The sequence below is a fragment of the Oxyura jamaicensis genome, chromosome 15 (genome assembly GCF_011077185.1).
Source record: "Oxyura jamaicensis isolate SHBP4307 breed ruddy duck chromosome 15, BPBGC_Ojam_1.0, whole genome shotgun sequence".
NCBI lineage: Eukaryota > Metazoa > Chordata > Aves > Anseriformes > Anatidae > Oxyura > Oxyura jamaicensis.
In genome coordinates this window covers 9,382,304-9,401,061 of record NC_048907.1, presented here as the reverse complement: position 1 = coordinate 9,401,061, position 18,758 = coordinate 9,382,304, and the positions used below count along the sequence as shown (strand labels likewise).

Genomic DNA, 18,758 nt, shown 5'->3' with positions numbered 1-18,758 from the left:
ACCGAGCAGGAGTGCTCCCCCGGTGAGTTCCCGAAGCCTCGCCAGCTCTTGGCTTAAGCAGCACTGAGGGCAAGAAAACTCAGGTTTAAACTTTCCAAAGCAACCCGAGCTCAACCACAGGTTCTCTGTTTTAGCTCGAGCTACTAGTTTTAGTCATGAACCCAAGCACTTTGTCATCACCACTAGTTTAACTGGAGGTACCTATGCTGTTCGTGGTTACAAAGCCCCTTCTTTCCCCCGTGATGTATGCTGTGGCAGCTGTGACAAAATGCTAAACCCTCATAAGAAACAGGACATTTCTAATGCTGAAGTGTCTCACGCTAGGCTGATGCAGAAGGTCTCCCCTCTCCTGGAGAGACTGTGCCCACCAGCCCTGGCTGGTTTTTCTTACAGGGCCCAGCATGAGAACCTCACCTGTGATGAGTCCCAGACCACTCTTGGAATATCACCTCCCCAGAGGTCCTGTTTCTGGCAGAAGTTGGTAACTGAACCAACAAATTTTGCAGAAGCCTTGTTGCCCCACTACAGTCATAAAACCAGTGGTTAAATTCTGGGCCACCAGGTTTTAGAAGTATTTAGCTGTGTCTGGCCTGACCCTCAGTAGGGTTTTCAGTAAGAGGGATGCCCCAGATGACATTTCGCACATCCTGCTTGGCCATTCTGTTTCTGTAAGCACTTGACCTTGGCCAGCCCGGCTCTGGCTGCTTTGGGCTTGCCCTTGGTATTCTGCAATGTCAGCTGTGGTACATTGCCACATTTCCCCACGAGCTGTGGCAGGGCCACCTACGTGCGTGAAGAAACAGTGCTCTTCCCTTCCATCACCTCCAAATGCCCAGCGGGTACAGGGCCCACCTGTCACAGAATCACAGAATCACAGAACTGTAGGGGTTGGAAGGGACCTCGAAAGATCATCGGGTCCAACCCCCCTGCCAAAGCAGGTTCCCTAGAGCAGGCTGCCCAGGTAGGCGTCCAGACGGGCCTTGAATATCTCCAGAGAAGGAGACTCCACAGCCTCTCTAGGCAGCCTGTCCCAGTGCTCCATCACCCTCACCATGAAGTTCTTTCTCATGTCGCTGCGGGACTTCCTGTGGTCTATTTTGCGGCCGTTGCCCCTTGTTCTATCCCCACAAACCACTGAGAACAGGTTAGCTACATCCTTCTGTCTCCCACCCCTCAGGTATTTATACACATTGATGAGATCCCCTCTCAGTCTTCTCTTCTCCAGGCTGAACAGACCCAGGTCTCTCAGCCTTTCTTCATAGGGAAGATGCTCCAGGCCCCGTATCATTTTTGTGGCCCTCCGCTGCACTCTTTCCAGGAGGTCCCTGTCTTTTTTGTACTTTTTTGTACTGGGGAGCCCAGAATTGGACACAGTACTCCAGGTGAGGCCTGACCAGGGCAGAGTAGAGGGGGAGGATCCTCTACTGTCCCCTCACAGGCAGCTGTATGGAGGTGGCTGTATGCCACTGAGCTGCCGTGAGCTGCCACTTATCTAATTTATTAAGGGATTTGAATCCTCACAAAGAGCATGTTAGATATATGCAAAGCATCTGTATTATTACTCTGATTAGGGCAATGGAGGTAGGGGAAAGAAGAAGGAGGGAAAATACAATTTCTCTGCTCTCAGCAGAAAATAAATCAACTTTTGCAGAGAGTTCTGGTGCAGCCAAGGCTATGCTATCCTTAAAAATGCCTTTTTATTAAGCTGAACTCTATTCTCTCTCATATTGTATGATATGACAGCTCTCTTTTGATGGGAAAGCTTTCATTTGGCCAGAGAAAGGGATAATTTGCTTCTTTTAAGGAGTTAATCCTCTGGTCCATTTCTGGGCTGGGAACGGCTGTCCTCCCCCTGCCCTGAATTGGAGGCTCTGGCACAATGGAGATCATAACCGCCTCAAATCTACACCCGAGATGGAGAAATCAGATTTCCTTCTGGAGTCATTTTTGTGGGATTAGCTAAATCTTAGATCCACACTAACCCTTCACAAAGCCGCCAAGATTAGTTAGAATTTATTTTATTCACAAGGGGGTTTACGGTTTTCTTTCCAAAAGGATTATATCTCTCCATATATATTTAGGTGGCTTCAGTCATAAAGCAGTTAGGTTAGAGGGAGAAAAAGTGCATGTGTGTATAAAATAAAAACTCTGCTGCAAGAATGACAGTCACTTGAAACTCCGGGACAAAGCAGTGATTCTGGATAGCCTCACTGGTCTGCTTTGAAGGCTATGTAAGCTGCCTTTTTTCCTTGCAAGACCCCACTCCAGAGTCAGTGCACAGAGAGCAGACCCTGCTCAGTGTGAGCTCCTGTTCCCACGGCCGCTGCTCCCGGCTGAGGATGTCTGCAGAGCCAGCACCAGACACCGGCTCGGGCAGGAGGGGTCTGCAGTGCTCGTTCAGCATTGAGAACATCCTCTCCAGCCCAGTGGAGAGGAGCTCCCAGGTCCTGGTTCCGCTCTGCCTCCAGGGCATCTTGGACTGCACACCCAAAGGACTGTGCCAGCTGGAGGCCATCACCGCCAGCAACCTGCAGGAAGAGGAGGAGGAGGAGGAAGAGCTGGAAGGTGCGGGTTGCAACTGCTGCTGCTGCTCCCACACGAGTGCCAGGCCCCTGCAGGACTCTCCGAGTTGGCTGGGTGAGTGGTTGGGGTTGATGTGCTGTGCAAAGCTTGTGGAGGGGCTGGTGCTGACACTGGGTAGGGGGGGAATGCTGGGCATTGCGTGACAGCACAGTACTACGTGGCCTGCCGGATCTGTTCTCATTGTGGCTGGTGAGAGCAGGCACCTTACCTGCAATGCTGCCAGGGTTTTAAAAACAACAGGTGTTATTTATCACCAGGTATGTCTGTGTTATTGTAAAACACACAGAGAGTCTGATCTTTCCAGGGGTGGAAGTTCTTCAGGGAGTGTGGGGCCCCATGGTCATGCTGCCTGTGCACAGAGCTGTGCCTGATTTTCATGATGCAGCCCACCCTCGGAAACCTCACTTATCCTTTAAGGGAAAGATATTTTTGGTTACATCTAGTAAAACTGCTGCATCTGGAGAGAAAAAAAAAAAAAAAAAAAAAAAAAAAAAGAGTAGAAAACCTCAAGCATGTGGTTCAAAAATATCCTGAATTTCAGAAATCCCCCAAGTCATGATGGAGTCACAACTTCTATCCACTCTGTAAGTTTCCAGTCATTTTCTGGAGCTGGCCACTGTGTAATTGGCAAGTAAACAAGGAAAACATCACCAGTGCTCCCTGCCTGTACACTTTTCCCTGAGTGCCACCCTAAGCCCTTCTCACCCATGCATCATGATCGTGCAGCTTTTCATCCATGCCAGCTGGCTGGCTGTGTTCCTTCCACCTCACAGGGGTGGATGCAGTCTGTGCCTGACCTGCCTTGACCCAGGGCTGCGTTTTAGCCCCTTGTCCCCATGGCGCTGACCATCCATCCCTCTCCTTGCAGACGCCAGGTTCCCCTGGCCCATGCGGCTGCTTCACTCGGCAGCCAGAGCCTGCAGGAGTCCCCAGGGCAGCCCGAGCGAGCTGCAGGCTTTCCAGCAGATCCAGCGCCGCACGCGCCGCCATCGCACCATATTCACCGAGGACCAGCTGCAGGCCCTGGAAACACTTTTCCACCAGAACCAGTACCCGGACGTCATCACCAGAGAGCACCTGGCGAACCGCATCCAGCTGAAGGAGGAGAGGGTGGAGGTGAGGTCCTGCAGCCCTGAGAGGTGCCAGGAGGAGCGTTGTGCCTCTCTGCCTGCTGTCACCCTGGGAGAACACAGACTGAGGCATTTTGCTGTCTTTTTTTGCAGGGCTTCGCTGTAAAACCTTTCTTGGGTATTTTATAAAACACAGTTTAGGTTTGGCAAGTAATGGAAGAGTACAAAACTGCTCGGCTGGGTTATTTATTCTGGCTTTTGGTGCCATAAATGCACCCTGTCTGTGACAGAATCACCCATACCAACATGGATGTGCCCGGTCCTGCTCCTGGCCCCCACCTGAGCCTGTGTCCCTTATGTATGCCATCCCTCGGGGAGCGCTGATTACACTTTGTGTTACATTTATTGTAGGGGAAGGTTGATGTGGGGAATCGCACTGATCGCAGCGGGTGTTCACTTCTTGTTTCACACTTCCAGGTCTGGTTTAAGAACCGCCGGGCCAAGTGGCGGCACCAGAAAAGGGCGTCCGCCGCGGCGCTGGGCCTGCAGGGCACCAAGGACCCCCCAGCCGGAGTCCCCTGCGGTCGGGGCAGCCGAGAGGACGGCGGCGAGGCGGCACGGCCCTTCCCGGCCCCGGCTCGGGGCACGGCGCTCGGCGGGCGCCCCGGGTAGGCCGCAGGCCGGAGGGGGGGGCGTTAGGGCCAGGCCGCGCCGTTGCCACGGCAACGGGCCGCCAGGGGGCGCCGTGACGTCACCGCGCGGCGGCTACGGCGGCTGAGGAGGCGCCATGATGGCGGCGGCTCCCGCGGCCTCCGCCGGGGCCTTGGTGCCCGTGGCGGCCGAGAGGGAGGCGGCGGCGGCCCGGCCGGCCCCCAAGAAGATCCTGGACGAGGAGGCGTACATCGAGGTGGGCGGCGGGCGCGGCCGGCCCAGCTCGCTGCTTCCCCGGGTGCTCGCGGCCTAGCCTGGGCCCGGCCCGTGCGCCCGTGCGCGGCCGCCCCCGGGGTCCCCGCGGTTTGTTTATGTGTGTTTTTTTTTCTCCCTGCTTGCAGAGTTTAGAGAAGATCATCCAGCGGGACTTCTTTCCCGACGTGGAGAAGCTGCGAGCGCAGAAGGAATATCTGGAGGCTGAGGAAAACGGTGACTTGGAGAAGATGAGGCAAATCGCTATTAAGTTTGGCTCCTCGCTGGGCAGATCGTCGAGGGACACCCCTGTGCCGTGTAAGAACCGCGCACCGGGGCCGGCCTAATGTTTAAGCTGAGAGCATAGGTGCCTTCTACAAAAAAAACCTTGCGCTTTGTCTTTTTATGCTGTGGACTATGCAAGAAAGAAAAAAGTCTGTATAACTGTTCGGGATTTTATTTTATTGTTATTATTATTATTTATTAGCTTTAAGGTGAAAGGTTTTATATTTAATATTATTACTCTTTTACCTAACTTTGTGCTGGCAGTGGTTATCTGAAGTGCCATGTAACGTCAGTCTTGATTCTTTAGCATACCGCGGGCAGCAGCAGCCAGCATCTGATGACTGGTGCTGAATTTCTATTTCATGGTGTTTAGTAATGCCTTTTAGAAGGAGTGCTGTTGGGGGAGTGGGGCAGAAACAGCTGCAGGGTACCCATAACTCAGAGCCACCTTTTGTCAAGCTCGTGTGCTCCAGGGAAAGTTACATGTTCTGACTTGCAATATGACAGTATCAGAAGCTCTAGGGTATGTTCTCAGTCATTATTATAGCTTTAGGTTTTTTTTTGTTGCAAATGTAGGTAAAGAAGATTTTCATATATTTAGGGGTAAAGAAGATTTTCATATATTTAGGATGGAAGTTGTTGAAAGTTCGTGACTGTCATCTGATGCCTTGTTGTATGTTTGCTTTCACTTTGAGTTCAGCTATGTTTTATGCTAAAGCCTGGATGAGCTCTAGCTGCACAGTTTAGGTAACTAGCCTTTTCATGGCAAAAGAACACACGTCACCAAGTGGCTTCCTTTCTATCCCTACCATAGGTGCCAGCAGCACCTGGGTTACGTTTGTTAACAAGCTCACGCTGCTGCTTCTGATGAAAGCTGTACATAGGATGGCAAATACATGGGGCCTTGGCTCTCCTGTGTATTTTTCTCAGCAGGGAAAAAAAAAAAAAAAAGCCTTAGAGCAAAATCTTGTTCAGTATTTTGTATGTGACCCATACTGTGGGGCAAGACATCACAGCAAATGTCCAGTTCTGTGCTCTGGTAACCATGTGAACCTTCTTGTTTCTGTCTCAGATGTTACTCCAGCCACATTTGAAACCCCAGAAATGCATCCAGGTGGTCTTCCACTGGGGAATAAATCCAAAGCTGGCATCAAAGCTACAGAGGAAGGTAGGAGAATGATGTTCCTGTAGCTGAATTCTTCAGCAGCAGGAAGATATGTTTGTGAGCTCAGTCTCCTGGGAAGGTTTTGGGTACTTAGCTGATGTTTAAGCAGTTTCTTTTAACCTTCTAAATAAGTGAGAAGGATAACTTGGAAGTTGGGCTTGATGCAGTGTTTCGTATCAGGTGTGTGAATTATCAGTTATGGGTCTCTTTAGGGTAGTGTAAATTCTTAATTCAGTTGATTTCTTTGAAAGTAGTAATTTTTTCCTGTGTCACCTGAAATTAGGGTCAATAAGCAACGATGGCAGGGGTAGAGATATTTGTATAGCGTACTACCAATGTCTGCTAGCAGCTGTCCACTTGTACATTTTCCTTTTAACACAAATAGCTATAAATGCTGTAAAAGCCTTTACGTGAAAATTGGTTATGTCTTCCAAAAAATTAATATTGTACCACTCTGCATGTGTATACTTTTTTCACTAGGTCTAATTATTAGTGGGTCAGTAGAAGGCTAGCTCTCAGAAGGGATTACGAGTTATGTGTAGGTCCCTTATAGAAAGGGAGGTATTAACCTTTCTCAGGCTTTTTCCCTCCTCTTGTCAGGAGAAGCAGAAAAAGACGATAAAGATGCACTTCCCAGTTTGGACAGCTTCTTAGCAAAACACACGAGTGAAGATAATGCTTCATTTGAGCAGATCATGGAAGTGGCCAAAGAGAAGGAGAAAGTCAAGCATGCTTGGCTGTACAATGCAGAAGAGGAGTACACCCAGGTAAGGATATGGCTCACGTGTATCTCTGCTCTTCCAAAATGGCACAACACGGAAATGCCATTTTTCTGTATTTCTTGATTGATTAAATAGTGTAGTATCTTAATTTGTTCTCAAAACCTAATGTAAATAACAGGAGAATTCATTGGTTTTGCATATGGGGCTGTCGAGCTAGGCTGATGAATTACTCATTATTGAATTAGAATAGAAAGGACTTGATTTTGAATAGCAGGTGCATGGAGGGATCACATCTACAGCTGAGCTAAGCCTGAGTTTTCTGGCTTTTGTGATAGCTGACTGCTTCGTTTTGAAGTCCTGTTTTTCCCTTCTGTAATACAAGGATAGTCTTCAGTGACATAAGTGACATAAGTCACTGAAGATCTCTCTCTGCCTGGGGCTCTGAGCCTGGGAAGCACAGCACTAGGTACGCGTGTGAGTGTTCCTGGCAGTCTCTTCCAGAAGCAGCAATATCAAACAAGCAGCTGAAGTACAGCCCCTCGTGTTTGTCCATCAGCCATTTATCATTTGCAGATAGATCGTTTTTCTCATTTCAGTTTTCTGTGTCTGTTATCAGTAATAATCTGTTTAACTGCTGATGTGAAATACCACACAGAGTGTGGCTGGTCGTGCTGCCTTCCTCAGCTAGCTTAATACAGGAGCTGTTTGGGGCTGCCGTGTCAGTCTTTCTAGATCAGTAGTGAGCAGCTCACGCTGTTGCCAGGTGTGTCAATGTGGATGTGAGCTGTTATGCCTCTTTAATGAAGTTTGGCACTAACACATAAGTGAGGTTTGCCATTGTGGTTTTTGGTTTTGTTTTTTTTTTTTTTAATCCCAGCTGATGTGAAGCCTCAGCCTCTTCAGTACCGGTGCCCTCTGTGGACCCTTGTGTGTCTTCCTGGCTAGAATGCTTTAAATCAGAACTAAAAGGCATGCAGCAGAACATCCCCAAGGGGATTGTTTTGGGTCAAGGCAAAGTTGTCAGAGCCAGCCTGGTGCTGGTGCTCCGTGTCTTCTTGTCAGGCAGCGCTGTGTGTTCGGACCTTGCTCTTCCTCGCACAGCATGCCTGCTTGTGGAGCAGACGCCTTGGCCTCATTTGATGCGTTCAGCAACGATGCTGCTTTATAAATGTATATGGATGGTACCTCTGGATGATACCAGTTAATCTGTTCTGGTAGTATTGTCAAATTGTAGTGTGGAAAAAATAAGAAGTGTTGTAACTCATCAGTGGCTGACTGTATTCTGCTAGCTTCTTGTATCAGTGATGCTACTATGCTGGTACTGGCATGCAGGTAATCATGTGAATATGGCAAATACTTCCATAGCTGTATTCCTGTGGAAAAGGTTACCAAGTCTCTGAGTATTCAAGCAGTTTCTGCTCTTTCTTACTTCTTATGTCAGCTAATACATTTTGCGTGAGACTGGGATGGTACAAAGATTCTCCCAAGGTTACTCTCTTTGGCCTTGTTGACTGCCTTTATTAAAGACACATAGCATGTCTTGCTGTTCCCTTTTTTAGTGATGAAGGCTTCATTTTAATTTTGATTACTAGGTTAGAGAAAAAGCTTGAACCATTCTAAGTGTTGTTGCAAGATGTAGTTGTCATAATCTTTCTGAGAAATCTTTAATCTTCACTTGATTTTATACCAGAACTTCATACGGAGTTTTTGTTTGCAAAGCTCACTGGGGGGACAGGATGTTTTCTCAAGTGCCAGTTGCTAGAGAGAGGGAGCTCGTGCCATGCAGGTGCGAAGTTTGTTAGGACATGTAGCTGAGCTGGTGATTGAGCTCTCCAAGTGGTGTATATGCCTGATTAAAAGATAGCAGGAATCTGTTTCATACCTGATTTTTTTATTTTTATTTTTTTTTACATCCTTTCAGCGACGAAATGAAAACCTGGCACTTCCTTCAGCGGAGCAGCAAGCCCTGGAGAATGTGAAAGCTGGGTTGGAGACCTGGGAGTACACTGCTCGAAACACCCTCATGTATTATCCAACAGGTGAGGCATCTCTCAGGAGATGCATTGGTCTAGGTGGGTTGACTCCAAGCAGTGTTTATAGCACTTCTGTAGATGACGGACCAGCTCTTTCCACTATTTAGTCTGTGGAGCTCAGAAACGTGCAGTCCTTAGTCTTCTGTGCCCCACCCTGTTCTTGGGATCTTGCTTAATTGCCTCTGATTGCAAAGCTTGAGCACGTTCTGTCATTGAACATGATCACTGAACATATTACAGAAGTGCTTGTTTACAGGAGCCATAGACATTTCCAGTTTGGTTTATCTTATAAGCATTTTTTTGTCATCTTTATTCATTCATTGCTTCTCAAAGAATGCTCCTTTTGTTTCTTGGTCCCTTGGTTATTATAGAAAACTACCTCATTTTGTAGCTTCCTTTCTGGCTATAAATATACAACTGATAATTTCTGCAAAAAAGGGAAGTAGAGAAAATAAAGTATAGCTGACTGTTTTCTTTAATAAAAACAAAACAAAAACACAACCAACCAAACTAAAAAACCCCTGATCTTAACTTATCTTTTTTTGTGTTACAAATCGTATCCTGGTGGTACCTGAGCCCTCCTATAAAAGACTTCCTGCTTTTCCAGGTGTACCTGATGAGGAGAATACATTTAAGAAGCCCAGGGAAGTTGTCCATCGAAACACTCGGTTTGTGAAGGACCCTTTTAGCCAAGCCGTGAGCAAATCCCAGCTCCAGCAAGCTGCAGCCCTCAATGCTCAGGTTGGATAATTTTACTGCTTCTCACCTAAGCCTTTTAGAACTGCACTCTTGATGTTGTTTGTCAACCAGGAGAACTGTGTGTGTGCTTGATACAGCTGACTGGCACCTTTCTCTACAGGCAGATGAATGACATTGTCTTTTATTGTTTCAGTACAAACAGGGCAAAGTGGGACCAGATGGGAAGGAGCTGATACCCCAGGAGTCTCCAAAAGTGAACGGATACGGATTCGTGGCTACTCCCTCTCCTGCCCCTGGTAAGAGTTCGTTGTTGCTGGGTCTTTGGTGGTGGTGGATTTTTATTTCATTTTTTGTTTGTTTGTTTGTTTTTTTCTCCCCTGGTTTAAGAGGACTGCTGCTGCACTTGTTTGTTCAGCCCTGGAGTATTGTTTTTGTTTAGATGAGGTAAGGCTGTATATGTCTCATGTGCTGGTGACTTGTGTACCGTGTGTGCCAGTTTGATGCAGTGATTAAAAGTCACGCAGTACCAGAGGCTCTGAGCAAGCTGCTCTGCCATTGCACAGGTATCCTCTAGAGGGGTGAGCCATCCTAGGCAACCTGCACCTGGCATTCAGTGGCTGCTATTATTTTCTTTTAATCTCTGGGTGAGGCTTCTCTAGTGCTTAAAGATAGAAATTCAAACATTAAACTTCCAACAAGTTTAGTTGGCCCTTTTACAAAGTCGGGGGCATTGCTGTTCATGTGTCCTGTAGTTTGAGCGGTGATTTGGCCCAGCTTATAGGGATATATTGTATCTCACTGGCTTCACAGTGTAACGTGGTATTTTCCTCCTTCCTATTTCTTCTCTTCATCTCAATACGTTTGTGTGGAACAGACTGAGTTTGTTTGGATACATTAGCTTTGGGATACTTTTGGTTAGGATATACTGGTTATTTTCTTCTACTTCAGATACGATATCCACCTTTTGAGCTGTTCCTCACCAGTGTGGGTTTCCCTGCCTTTTATCGCTGTGCTAGAAGGTGAGCACAGTGAGGCGTTTCCTCTGAGAAGCCTGTAGGTGGCATACGGAGCGTGCTTCCTTTCCTCAGTGTAAATGCCTGGCCTAAATGCTGGACAGCCGGATTTTCTAGCCCGTGACTTAGCTGGGCTCTTAGCTACAACTACAGCGTAGGTTCTGTTAGGCAAGATGCTGTCACTGGTTGGCACAGGCTAACCTCCAGGTGAATTGTGAGTACATTTGGCTTATTACAAGCATTGCTCATTTCCCTATTTTTAAATAGCTCCCCAAGTTAAAGGAGCTCTCATACCATAAAAAAAAAAAGTTTCACTAAGCAAAAGCATACCAAAAAGAAAAATAAACACATGGAAAGACCAGCTTGGGTGTTGTAACCTAGAGGGTGTCACAGCCACAAGTAGTCCTGGGAGTTTAAGGTCATGCCTTTTTAATGGGAACAACATGTCACTGTTCAAGTGGGCTGTGATTTCCTCAGCAGTAGAAGGGCTCATTTGTGTCTTGATAAATTTGCTGCATTTCATAATTTGGCTCTCCGGATGTTTTTTTTTTGCGTGTGTGTGTGTGTACTGGCCAAATAGTCAAATGTCCTGTGTGAATATGACTTTACAAATTTGTTTTTAGGTGTGAATGAGTCTCCTTTCATGACGTGGGGTGAAATCGAAACCACCCCTTTGCGTCTGGATGGGTCGGAAACGCCATATGTGGACCGAACACCTGGACCAGCTTTCAAGGTATTTCATGTCAGGAGTCAAGATGTCCTTTTTTTTTTTTTTTTGGGGGGGGGGGGGGGGGGGGGGGGCGGGTGGACTAAGAAGAGAAAGACAAGCAAGTAACTAACAGATTAACCTTGTGGGATGTGTGACACATCTCCGGGCTGTGTTCCAGTCCTTGAGACTAATAACCTAGGTTCTGCTTGGAGGGTGGAGGTGGCCATGGATCCACATGAAAGCTAGTTAGTGAAGGTACCTGAGGTGGAACACACAGTTGGCAAGAGAGTGAAACTCGAAGTTCAGTGATGGGCCCAGATGAAGGGGCTTTTGGAGGAACCTGGAGAGGGGCCTGGTTTCTCTGATTTTAATGTACGAATGGGCAGAAATGGTAAGATTTACTTCTGTCACGGTCTGAGGCAGCTGTATCATTTGAGGGTAGGGAAGGTACTCTGGCTTTGCGAAAGGCACCTGACCCTGCATGCCACCTGTCTGCTGCTGGTGTCATTGAATGTGAGTTGTCTGAGATTCTTAGTTTTAAGAAAGGTGTAATTTTCTGTGTGCACCTCCGTTTTGTCAGACGTCAAAGTCCTTGACTGGTTTTCCTGCTGTGTTTAGCTATGGCTGTGTTTGCCTGAGAGCCGGCTGGCTATGGGCCAGGCTAGGCAAGACACAGGTGACATTGTTTGTCTACAAGAGACAGCAGGAGGGAGGAAATGCCAGAGGTAATGGCTGCTTCCTTGACTGAACTGGTTCTACCATTTTTGTTACTTGCAAAGTCAGGTTGAAGGTCTCTGTGTCCTCTCTGGCTTTTATGTAGCAGCAGAGAAGAGCGGGCTGATTCCACTCCTCCCCAGTTTAGGTCCTTGTCAGCTGCAATCCAGCCGTGGAGGTGCTTTGTCTCCCTTATACAGCACTCATACTAGTGCCTTGGTAAATAAACCACGTGATGTATTTACAGATCCTGGAGCCTGGGCGTCGCGAGAGGTTAGGACTCAAGATGGCCAATGAAGTGGCAGCTAAAAACCGAGCAAAGAAGCAAGAGGCTCTTCGAAAAGTCACAGAAAACTTGGCCAGGTGAGACTTCTGTTCTGACAGTGGAATCGGGAAAGGGTATTTAAAGTTTTAAGGTTTAAATCAACATACGCAGAAAGGGAGGAATGAGAAGAGTGGTGGGAGAACAGAGGTGCAGTCAAGTCAAAAGCTTTAAGAAGGAACTTAATTCCCAAGGTGTGTGGTGGTTGTTCCTGGTACTCCCTCTGGTGAGTGTTACGGTTCTGCCCCACGCCACCCAGGCAGCGCACCCGATCAGTGCCTCGCCTCACTGCCCTAAGAGGAGGTGTGACACGGTTTGCCTGGCTGGGTCTCTCTCTAGAGAGACAGGCTGCATTTACCTGCAGGCAGGACTTCTGCAGCCAGTGGGTCTGGTCAGTGGAGGGAGTGGACACCAAACTCTCCTGTGGAAGCATCGATAATATTCCTGATAAATGACAAATTTTTACTGTAAAATCTTTTAAAACTGTCTTTTCTATTGCAGCCTTACTCCAAAAGGACTAAGCCCATCTATGTCACCGGCTTTGCAGCGACTAGTAAACAGGACTGCAAGTAAATACACTGACAAAGCCCTGCGAGCCAGCTATACTCCTTCCCCAGCCCACACGGGAACGCCTGGTTACAAGACCCCAGCAAGCGGGCCTCAGACACCCACAGGCACCCCGCAGTCTAGGACAGTGTCTCAGACACCAGTCTCTCAAGACTCTACATCGATCACAGACAATTTACTGCAGCTTCCTAAGAGAAGGAAGGCATCTGATTTCTTGTAAATATTCCAGTCATCAGCAAGGCCGTAGCAAGCTGTGCTCAGCTGGCTGCAAGCTGGATGTTGTGAGCCATCAGTAGAAGGGGTGTCTAGGTACAGCTGCCAGAGCAGAAAGCAGCAGTTACTAGATCTGGGAGCAGGTCTAGACTATGTGGCTGAAGTAGCTTTGTGATGTGCTTTTTGGAGGCAAAATATCTTCTGCTGTGGTATAACTTCCCTCTGAACTGCACGGATGTGTTACACGGGGCTGCTGTATCGTAAGGATGCTTCCTGCACTGGCAGAGAAGAGTCTGGACTCTTAGAAAACAGCGATAATTTTTTAAAGATATATTTCTCTTTTTTAAGATGGCCATGCGTTTAAATACATTTCTGTACAGATATATCTATTTATAAAACATGGTAAGCCTTCCTAAAAGGTTGGACTGGACTTTCCTCCTGCTTGTCAAACTTCTCTGGTCTTGTGCTTTGCAGAAGAGAGGATATAACCATGTATATATTGAGACACGACCCAGAATTTTAGAGGGCTTCTGTTTAATGTAAGTGGAGTTCAAACTGATGCTCCTGAGTGTACAGTGGACCTGTCAAGAGAATTGTTACGTTGTGAAAAAAGTATGCATGCGGTTCTAGACATCAGTTCACACTTCCTAATAACCTGCACTGTTACTTACTGAATTCTGCAGCTGGTACAATCAGAAACTTGAGAAACGTGTGAGAGGTGTGTCAGTCAGCAGCACTGTGACCTGAAAGTTTGCCGATGTGCTTTTGACCGTAACTTCTGGTCCCTGCAAACCTTATCAGAGACAGGTCTTTTAGAACAGCAGCGTTCGTTCAGCTCAGCAGATGCACTGTATTTTATGTTTCTGTACTTTGTAAAGCAAAAGACGAGGACTATTTCTTAAAGGGTTCAGAGAAGCTCAAGTTGAAAACCAGCAGTCCACAAGTTAGACCGATTTTTAAAAGAATCCATTTGCCTTCTCTCCTTCCTGTTCTGCTGAATTGGTTTTGGCTTCCTGGTTGTGCTTAGGCTTTTCCTCATGCAGGCTTTGGGAACACTCACCGATTTCTGCAGCTGGCGGAGAGGTAGGGGTTTGGGATTTTGGAGTCTGCAACCATGAGTGTCTCAAAACTTCATCTATACACAGCCTCTGTGATGCATCGGGCTGGAGCAAGTGGTAAATAAGGTCCTTGCACTCTGTAGTCAGGTATTTTGATTTGGGGAAGGGAATCCTGTGTTGTTTCTGAATATAGATCATGTTTCTAACATTAGAATCATCAAAGGGCATTAGCGCGTAGACCATTGTATACAGGATGACACCCAGGCTCCATATGTCCGAAATCTTGGGGTCGCAAGGAATGCCCTGCAGCACTTCAGGGGCTGCATATGCAGCAGACCCACAGAAGGTTTTACTGAGAATAGTTCTCCCATTTTCATCCCGAGACAAGGATTTGGAAAAGCCAAAGTCTGATAACTTGACATTTAGGTCTTTGTCGAGAAGGATATTCTCACATTTCAGGTCCCTGTGAGCAAGGTCTGAGTCATGGCAGTACTTGATGGCAGAAGCCAACTGCTGGAACTTCAAACGAGCAAAGTCCTCCTTCATGGCTCCTGTGATCTTGATGTAGTCCAGGAGGTCTCCCTTTACCCCCAGCTCCATGATGATGTACACTCTCCCATTTGATGTCTCGAAGATCTCATAGGTTTTGATGATCGACGGGTGGTGCAAGCGTTTCAAAGCAGCTATTTCCCTGGGAAGAAATCTTTCCAGGAAGTCCCGAGGAGTTTTCCTCTTGTCAATTATCTTTACGGCCACGTTGCATTTCAGCTTGTTGCAGTAGGCTGACTTCACCTTGCCGTACGAGCCTTCTCCCAGCGTGACACTCAGGCTGTAACCTTTCCTTTCAAGCACCGCAGCATCATCCATGGTGGGAGAGCTGGGGGGAGCCGTGTGAGCTGGTGCTGGTGAGCATCATGCGCGGTGGCAGGTGGTGTGGCCACGCACCATGGTGGCTGCCCGAGCTGCTGGCGAGCGGCCGGCCGGCCCGGCACCGGGCGCTGTGTGATGTCACAGACAGCTCCCGCGGTCCGAACGGTGCTTCCAGTCCTGCAGAGCCCCTGGGTGACCTCATCCGAGGTAAAATGTGGAGGCGAGTCTGGGAGGCAGCGGTTGTCCTCTACCTTCTTCACAGAACAGTCTTTGTGTTCAGTTTTGCTGATAGGGTCGAAGCAGCTTAAATGTTTTTTTTTTTCTGAAATGTACCTACATCTTTTTACATCTAACACCGTGTTAACCAGGCGCTCAGCTGTGCAGTAAATAATTTGGTAGACACATTTGGGTGTGGGGAATTTATCTGTGGCATTTAAATGGGAAGATGAATGTAAACACACGGGGTGAACTTTAGGGGTATCTTCCTCTTCAGTCTTCGGTTTGCCAGCTTCCTCCCCTTGCCCTCCTCCCCAGGGTAATACGAAGGAATTTTTCATAATGATGTTCAGAAAAAAGCATACAACTATTGAAAAAATGTCTTAAGTAACTTAATTTAGTGAAGTAGAACTCTTAAAATATTTCCACTGCTGAAGGTTTCCTTTCTTACTTAACAGATGGAAATCTTAGCAATTCTTTTGGTTCTTTTGAGTTTACAAAAGATTGGTTGTTAAGTTTCTTAAATGCTTCCATTCCACAATGGACCGGTTTTTGTCTTTGCAATGGTTGTGTTCAAGAATTGTGGTGGGTTTTTTGTTTGCTTGGGGCTTGGAAGGGCAGGATGTGCCATCCCTTAACTTCATATCCTTAGTTTTCATTCAGCCCCTCCATTCCGTAGGTCATGATTTTCTGCTTTTTGTGGGCTTTGCATCTGGCTTTTTCTTAAACCCTTACTCATTGGGAGGTTCTGACTTCTAGCTTCTGGTATTCTTGAGAAAGGCTCCCAACAGCACCTTCTTCAGAGCTGACCGGAGGATTCTTGTTGTTTTGTGTGTTGATTGCTTTACTGACATCAGCCTCTGGGGCTTTGTGTTGATTTCAGCTTTTTCAAACTTGCTTTTTCAGCTTCCATGTGTCTGACTTCAAAGACTTGATGGCGATGGGAACAACACAGGGCTAGGGACAACCGTGCAGTCCCTCCGCATGGATAACATCATCCTGAAGAACTGAAACAGTACTTCTGGGGCTTTTAAAAACTTTTTTTTCCTCCCTTTCTGGGAAACTTCTGGCTAATCCTTATAATTAACCAGAAGGATGAAGAGCAGTTCTAACCATTTGGAGCTGTGCGTGTTCTAGTAAGAGCTGATGTCCGTGAGACCACCACTTCTGCTGTGCGGTCGAGCCTGGAGAAGCCCTGAGCGCCTTTTGAGCAGGAAGCAGGCGTAGCCACATGTGTGCCCTTCTTGCACCACGCCTGAGTACAAGACAGCCTGTGTAACACTTGGCAGTCTTGACGTTAGCTATAATCAGGTGACGTTTTACCCAGGGAATATCTGTGGAAATTTTTAGGCAGCTCTTTGAGCAGTGCCTGCGGACCTCTGTAAGGTCAGGCATGTTTGCCTTGTCCTGGTGGAGAGCTTCCTCTCGCGCGGTTTCCGCTGCCACTTCCAAAACTCACATCCCTGAACAGGAAACCCTTCCAAGTGAACAGACTTTTTATAGTGCACCTTGTAAAGAGGAACTGATCAGTACGGCTTTGCTAGGGTTTGTGACTGCATGAAATGAATAGTTTTTGGTTTCTTGAATTTGGAAATAACTGAGGGCTGAGTTTTTTCTTCGGGTAAACAAACAAAAACTCTTCTCAGATGTTCACAAATGAATGTAAAGAGCATCTATTTACTGTGTCCTTGTTTTCAGTGACCCTTAAGGACCGAACTGGGTAAATAACTGAAGTTCTTAGATAACATTTGTATTTATTTCGCAGTGTTCTGACAATCAGTGTCCCTAGTTACAGCTGACGCTCACAGGCATTTCTTTACTCAGAAATGCCTTGGCTGAACGCTTCCTAGTATTTCAGGCTAGTTGTGCTCATACCAGGATGTTGCCAGCTCACAGAATGACATGTAGACACAGGGTATCCAAGAATTGTTTGTTTTGTATCGTGCAATTCATGCTTAAAAGCAGATTGCAGTAGATATTTTGTGGGACAGTGTTGGTTCTGTCTTCCCTGGAGTGAATTAACCTACACAACCTTACTAACATCCTAGGCTTGGTTCTGCCAGATTGAAGGGCCTTTATGTATTTGCTCGAACTGTAATTTATTTTCAGTGAACCGCTATAAAACTGGATCTCTTGAAGGCTATGGAGTGCTCTTCAGATGGGCTATTCCTGTAACACTCTCTTTGATGTCTTGTCTCTGCTTCCTGCTGCCGTCGCGAGCACCCTGTTATCTGTAATTAAGGCATCAGTGGGCTCTTTGTTGCCAGATTTTTTTGGTACTGTAGCACTAGCAGATAATGTGCTTTACATGGCCAAATCAAAAGTGAAAAAACCAGCTTGTTATTGATAACTTCTTTTTTTTCTGAGTGTTATTTTTCACCTTCTTATGTGCGAGGCCCAAGCACGCTTCCTAAATCAGCTGAAATCAGCGGCAGAGCACTTGCAGCACCATGGGGGCTGTCGGCAGTGAGCGACGCTGCGAGGGGCCGCTGCTGGCGTGCAAGGAATCGCGGTGGCCCCCGTGGAGCTGGGGCCGTGGCTTGAGGTGGGGCTGTAATGGCAGTGCTGATGTTACCGGGTCCGTGTGGGAACGGGCAGCCCGGGGCTCGGCTCCCTGCGGGGAAGGAGCTGGTGAGGGATCCCTGCACAAGGGCTTCTTGTTTTGCATAAGTGGGAAGAAAAACTGGGGCATTCTGTCTCTTTAGCAGTGTTGGTTTTGGCAAAGGCAAGTTGTAATTGTTAGAGAAAGTTACGAGAACCATTACTGAAGAGCCAGCGAGGATCAGGATGACTTGCTGGAGGCAGGAGGCAGGCCCCATGCCTGAAAGCAGCACAGGGGTGGCATGGGGCTGGCAGGGGCCGCAGCCTGGCCCCACAGCTCTGCTCCTGCCATGGGCAGCCTCTGGTGTGGTCGGGGCTCTGCGCTGCTTCCTCCTGCCCTGGAGGCTTAGCACAGACGGGAAGCTGTGGTTGGAAATAGTTGGTTATTTTGGAGGACTGGGCTGTTTCTCTGCAATAATAAGGGAAACGAATCCAGTCGGTCAGGGGAGGGGGAGATGATGCCACGACTGCTTCCTCCTATTCGCATTCCTTGTCCCTTGGCTCTCGGGCCCCAGCCTCTGCTGCTGGCTGCCCCCGGCCCTGCAGCAGCCGCCCTGCAGCCCCTGGCCCCGCTTGTGCTGGGGCACCCGGGGCTGTTCCGTAGTCCCTGCGTGCAAAGCCAGGGCAGAGCAGCCCCTGCATCTCCTGGAAGGCTGCTCCCACACCACGCTCACCCCAGGGCCGTGCCCAGGCCCCAGGTGCGGTGTGCTTGGGCCCTCCAGGTGCCTTTGGGGTCAGCGTGTGCCAGCCGGGCGGGCTCGGAGCTGCCTCTGCCCGCGGCATCAGGGGAAGGAGCACGCGTGCCTCCGCGGGGAGGGTGCTCGCACGGCTGTCCCCACGGGCGCTCAGCTCACGGCAGGGCGTGACAGCGCGGGGAGCTCTCGGAACGCTCCTGCTGGGTGCCCGCAGCCCCCTCGGGGCCGGGGGGGGGGGGGGGCCCCCGCCGCGGCCCCCCCCGGGACGGCGCTGCCGGGCCGGGGCCGGGGCTCGGCTTCGGGGGGGCGCTGGGCGAGGA

General features: G+C 48.3%; 3 protein-coding genes across 3 annotated transcripts; 2 read left to right on the top strand and 1 right to left on the bottom strand.

Moving 5' to 3' along the window:
• Positions 1 to 1,430: 1,430 nt before the first annotated feature.
• GSC2 (goosecoid homeobox 2) lies at positions 1,431 to 4,339 on the top strand. The gene is made up of 3 exons (XM_035340798.1): positions 1,431 to 2,637; positions 3,452 to 3,699; positions 4,131 to 4,339. Exons 1-3 carry the CDS (start codon positions 2,340 to 2,342, stop codon positions 4,323 to 4,325), a joined length of 741 nt encoding a protein of 246 aa, XP_035196689.1. The 5' UTR covers positions 1,431 to 2,339; the 3' UTR covers positions 4,326 to 4,339.
• Positions 4,340 to 4,392: 53 nt separating this feature from the next.
• On the top strand, positions 4,393 to 16,818 carry ESS2 (ess-2 splicing factor homolog). The gene is made up of 11 exons (XM_035340797.1): positions 4,393 to 4,560; positions 4,706 to 4,874; positions 5,914 to 6,009; positions 6,607 to 6,773; positions 8,650 to 8,767; positions 9,369 to 9,502; positions 9,654 to 9,756; positions 11,097 to 11,206; positions 12,144 to 12,259; positions 12,720 to 16,290; positions 16,336 to 16,818. The coding sequence occupies exons 1-10, from the start codon at positions 4,441 to 4,443 to the stop codon at positions 13,003 to 13,005; spliced, it is 1,419 nt and encodes a 472-aa protein (XP_035196688.1). The 5' UTR covers positions 4,393 to 4,440; the 3' UTR covers positions 13,006 to 16,290; positions 16,336 to 16,818.
• TSSK2 (testis specific serine kinase 2) lies at positions 13,955 to 14,923 on the bottom strand. Its single transcript, XM_035340908.1, has one exon. It carries the CDS (start codon positions 14,921 to 14,923, stop codon positions 13,955 to 13,957), a length of 969 nt encoding a protein of 322 aa, XP_035196799.1.
• Positions 16,819 to 18,758: the final 1,940 nt, after the last annotated feature.

Bases quoted from the DNA above. Each gene is read 5' to 3' on its own strand.
- GSC2 (XM_035340798.1), top strand. From the start codon at position 2,340: ATGTCTGCAGAGCCAGCACCAGACACCGGCTCGGGCAGGAGGGGTCTG. The intron at 2,638-3,451 runs GTGAGTGGTTGG...CTCTCCTTGCAG, and splicing joins GGACTCTCCGAGTTGGCTGG to ACGCCAGGTTCCCCTGGCCC. The intron at 3,700-4,130 runs GTGAGGTCCTGC...TCACACTTCCAG, and splicing joins TGAAGGAGGAGAGGGTGGAG to GTCTGGTTTAAGAACCGCCG.
- ESS2 (XM_035340797.1), top strand. From the start codon at position 4,441: ATGATGGCGGCGGCTCCCGCGGCCTCCGCCGGGGCCTTGGTGCCCGTG. The intron at 8,768-9,368 runs GTGAGGCATCTC...CTGCTTTTCCAG, and splicing joins CCTCATGTATTATCCAACAG to GTGTACCTGATGAGGAGAAT. The intron at 9,503-9,653 runs GTTGGATAATTT...TTATTGTTTCAG, and splicing joins CTGCAGCCCTCAATGCTCAG to TACAAACAGGGCAAAGTGGG.
- TSSK2 (XM_035340908.1), bottom strand. From the start codon at position 14,923: ATGGATGATGCTGCGGTGCTTGAAAGGAAAGGTTACAGCCTGAGTGTC.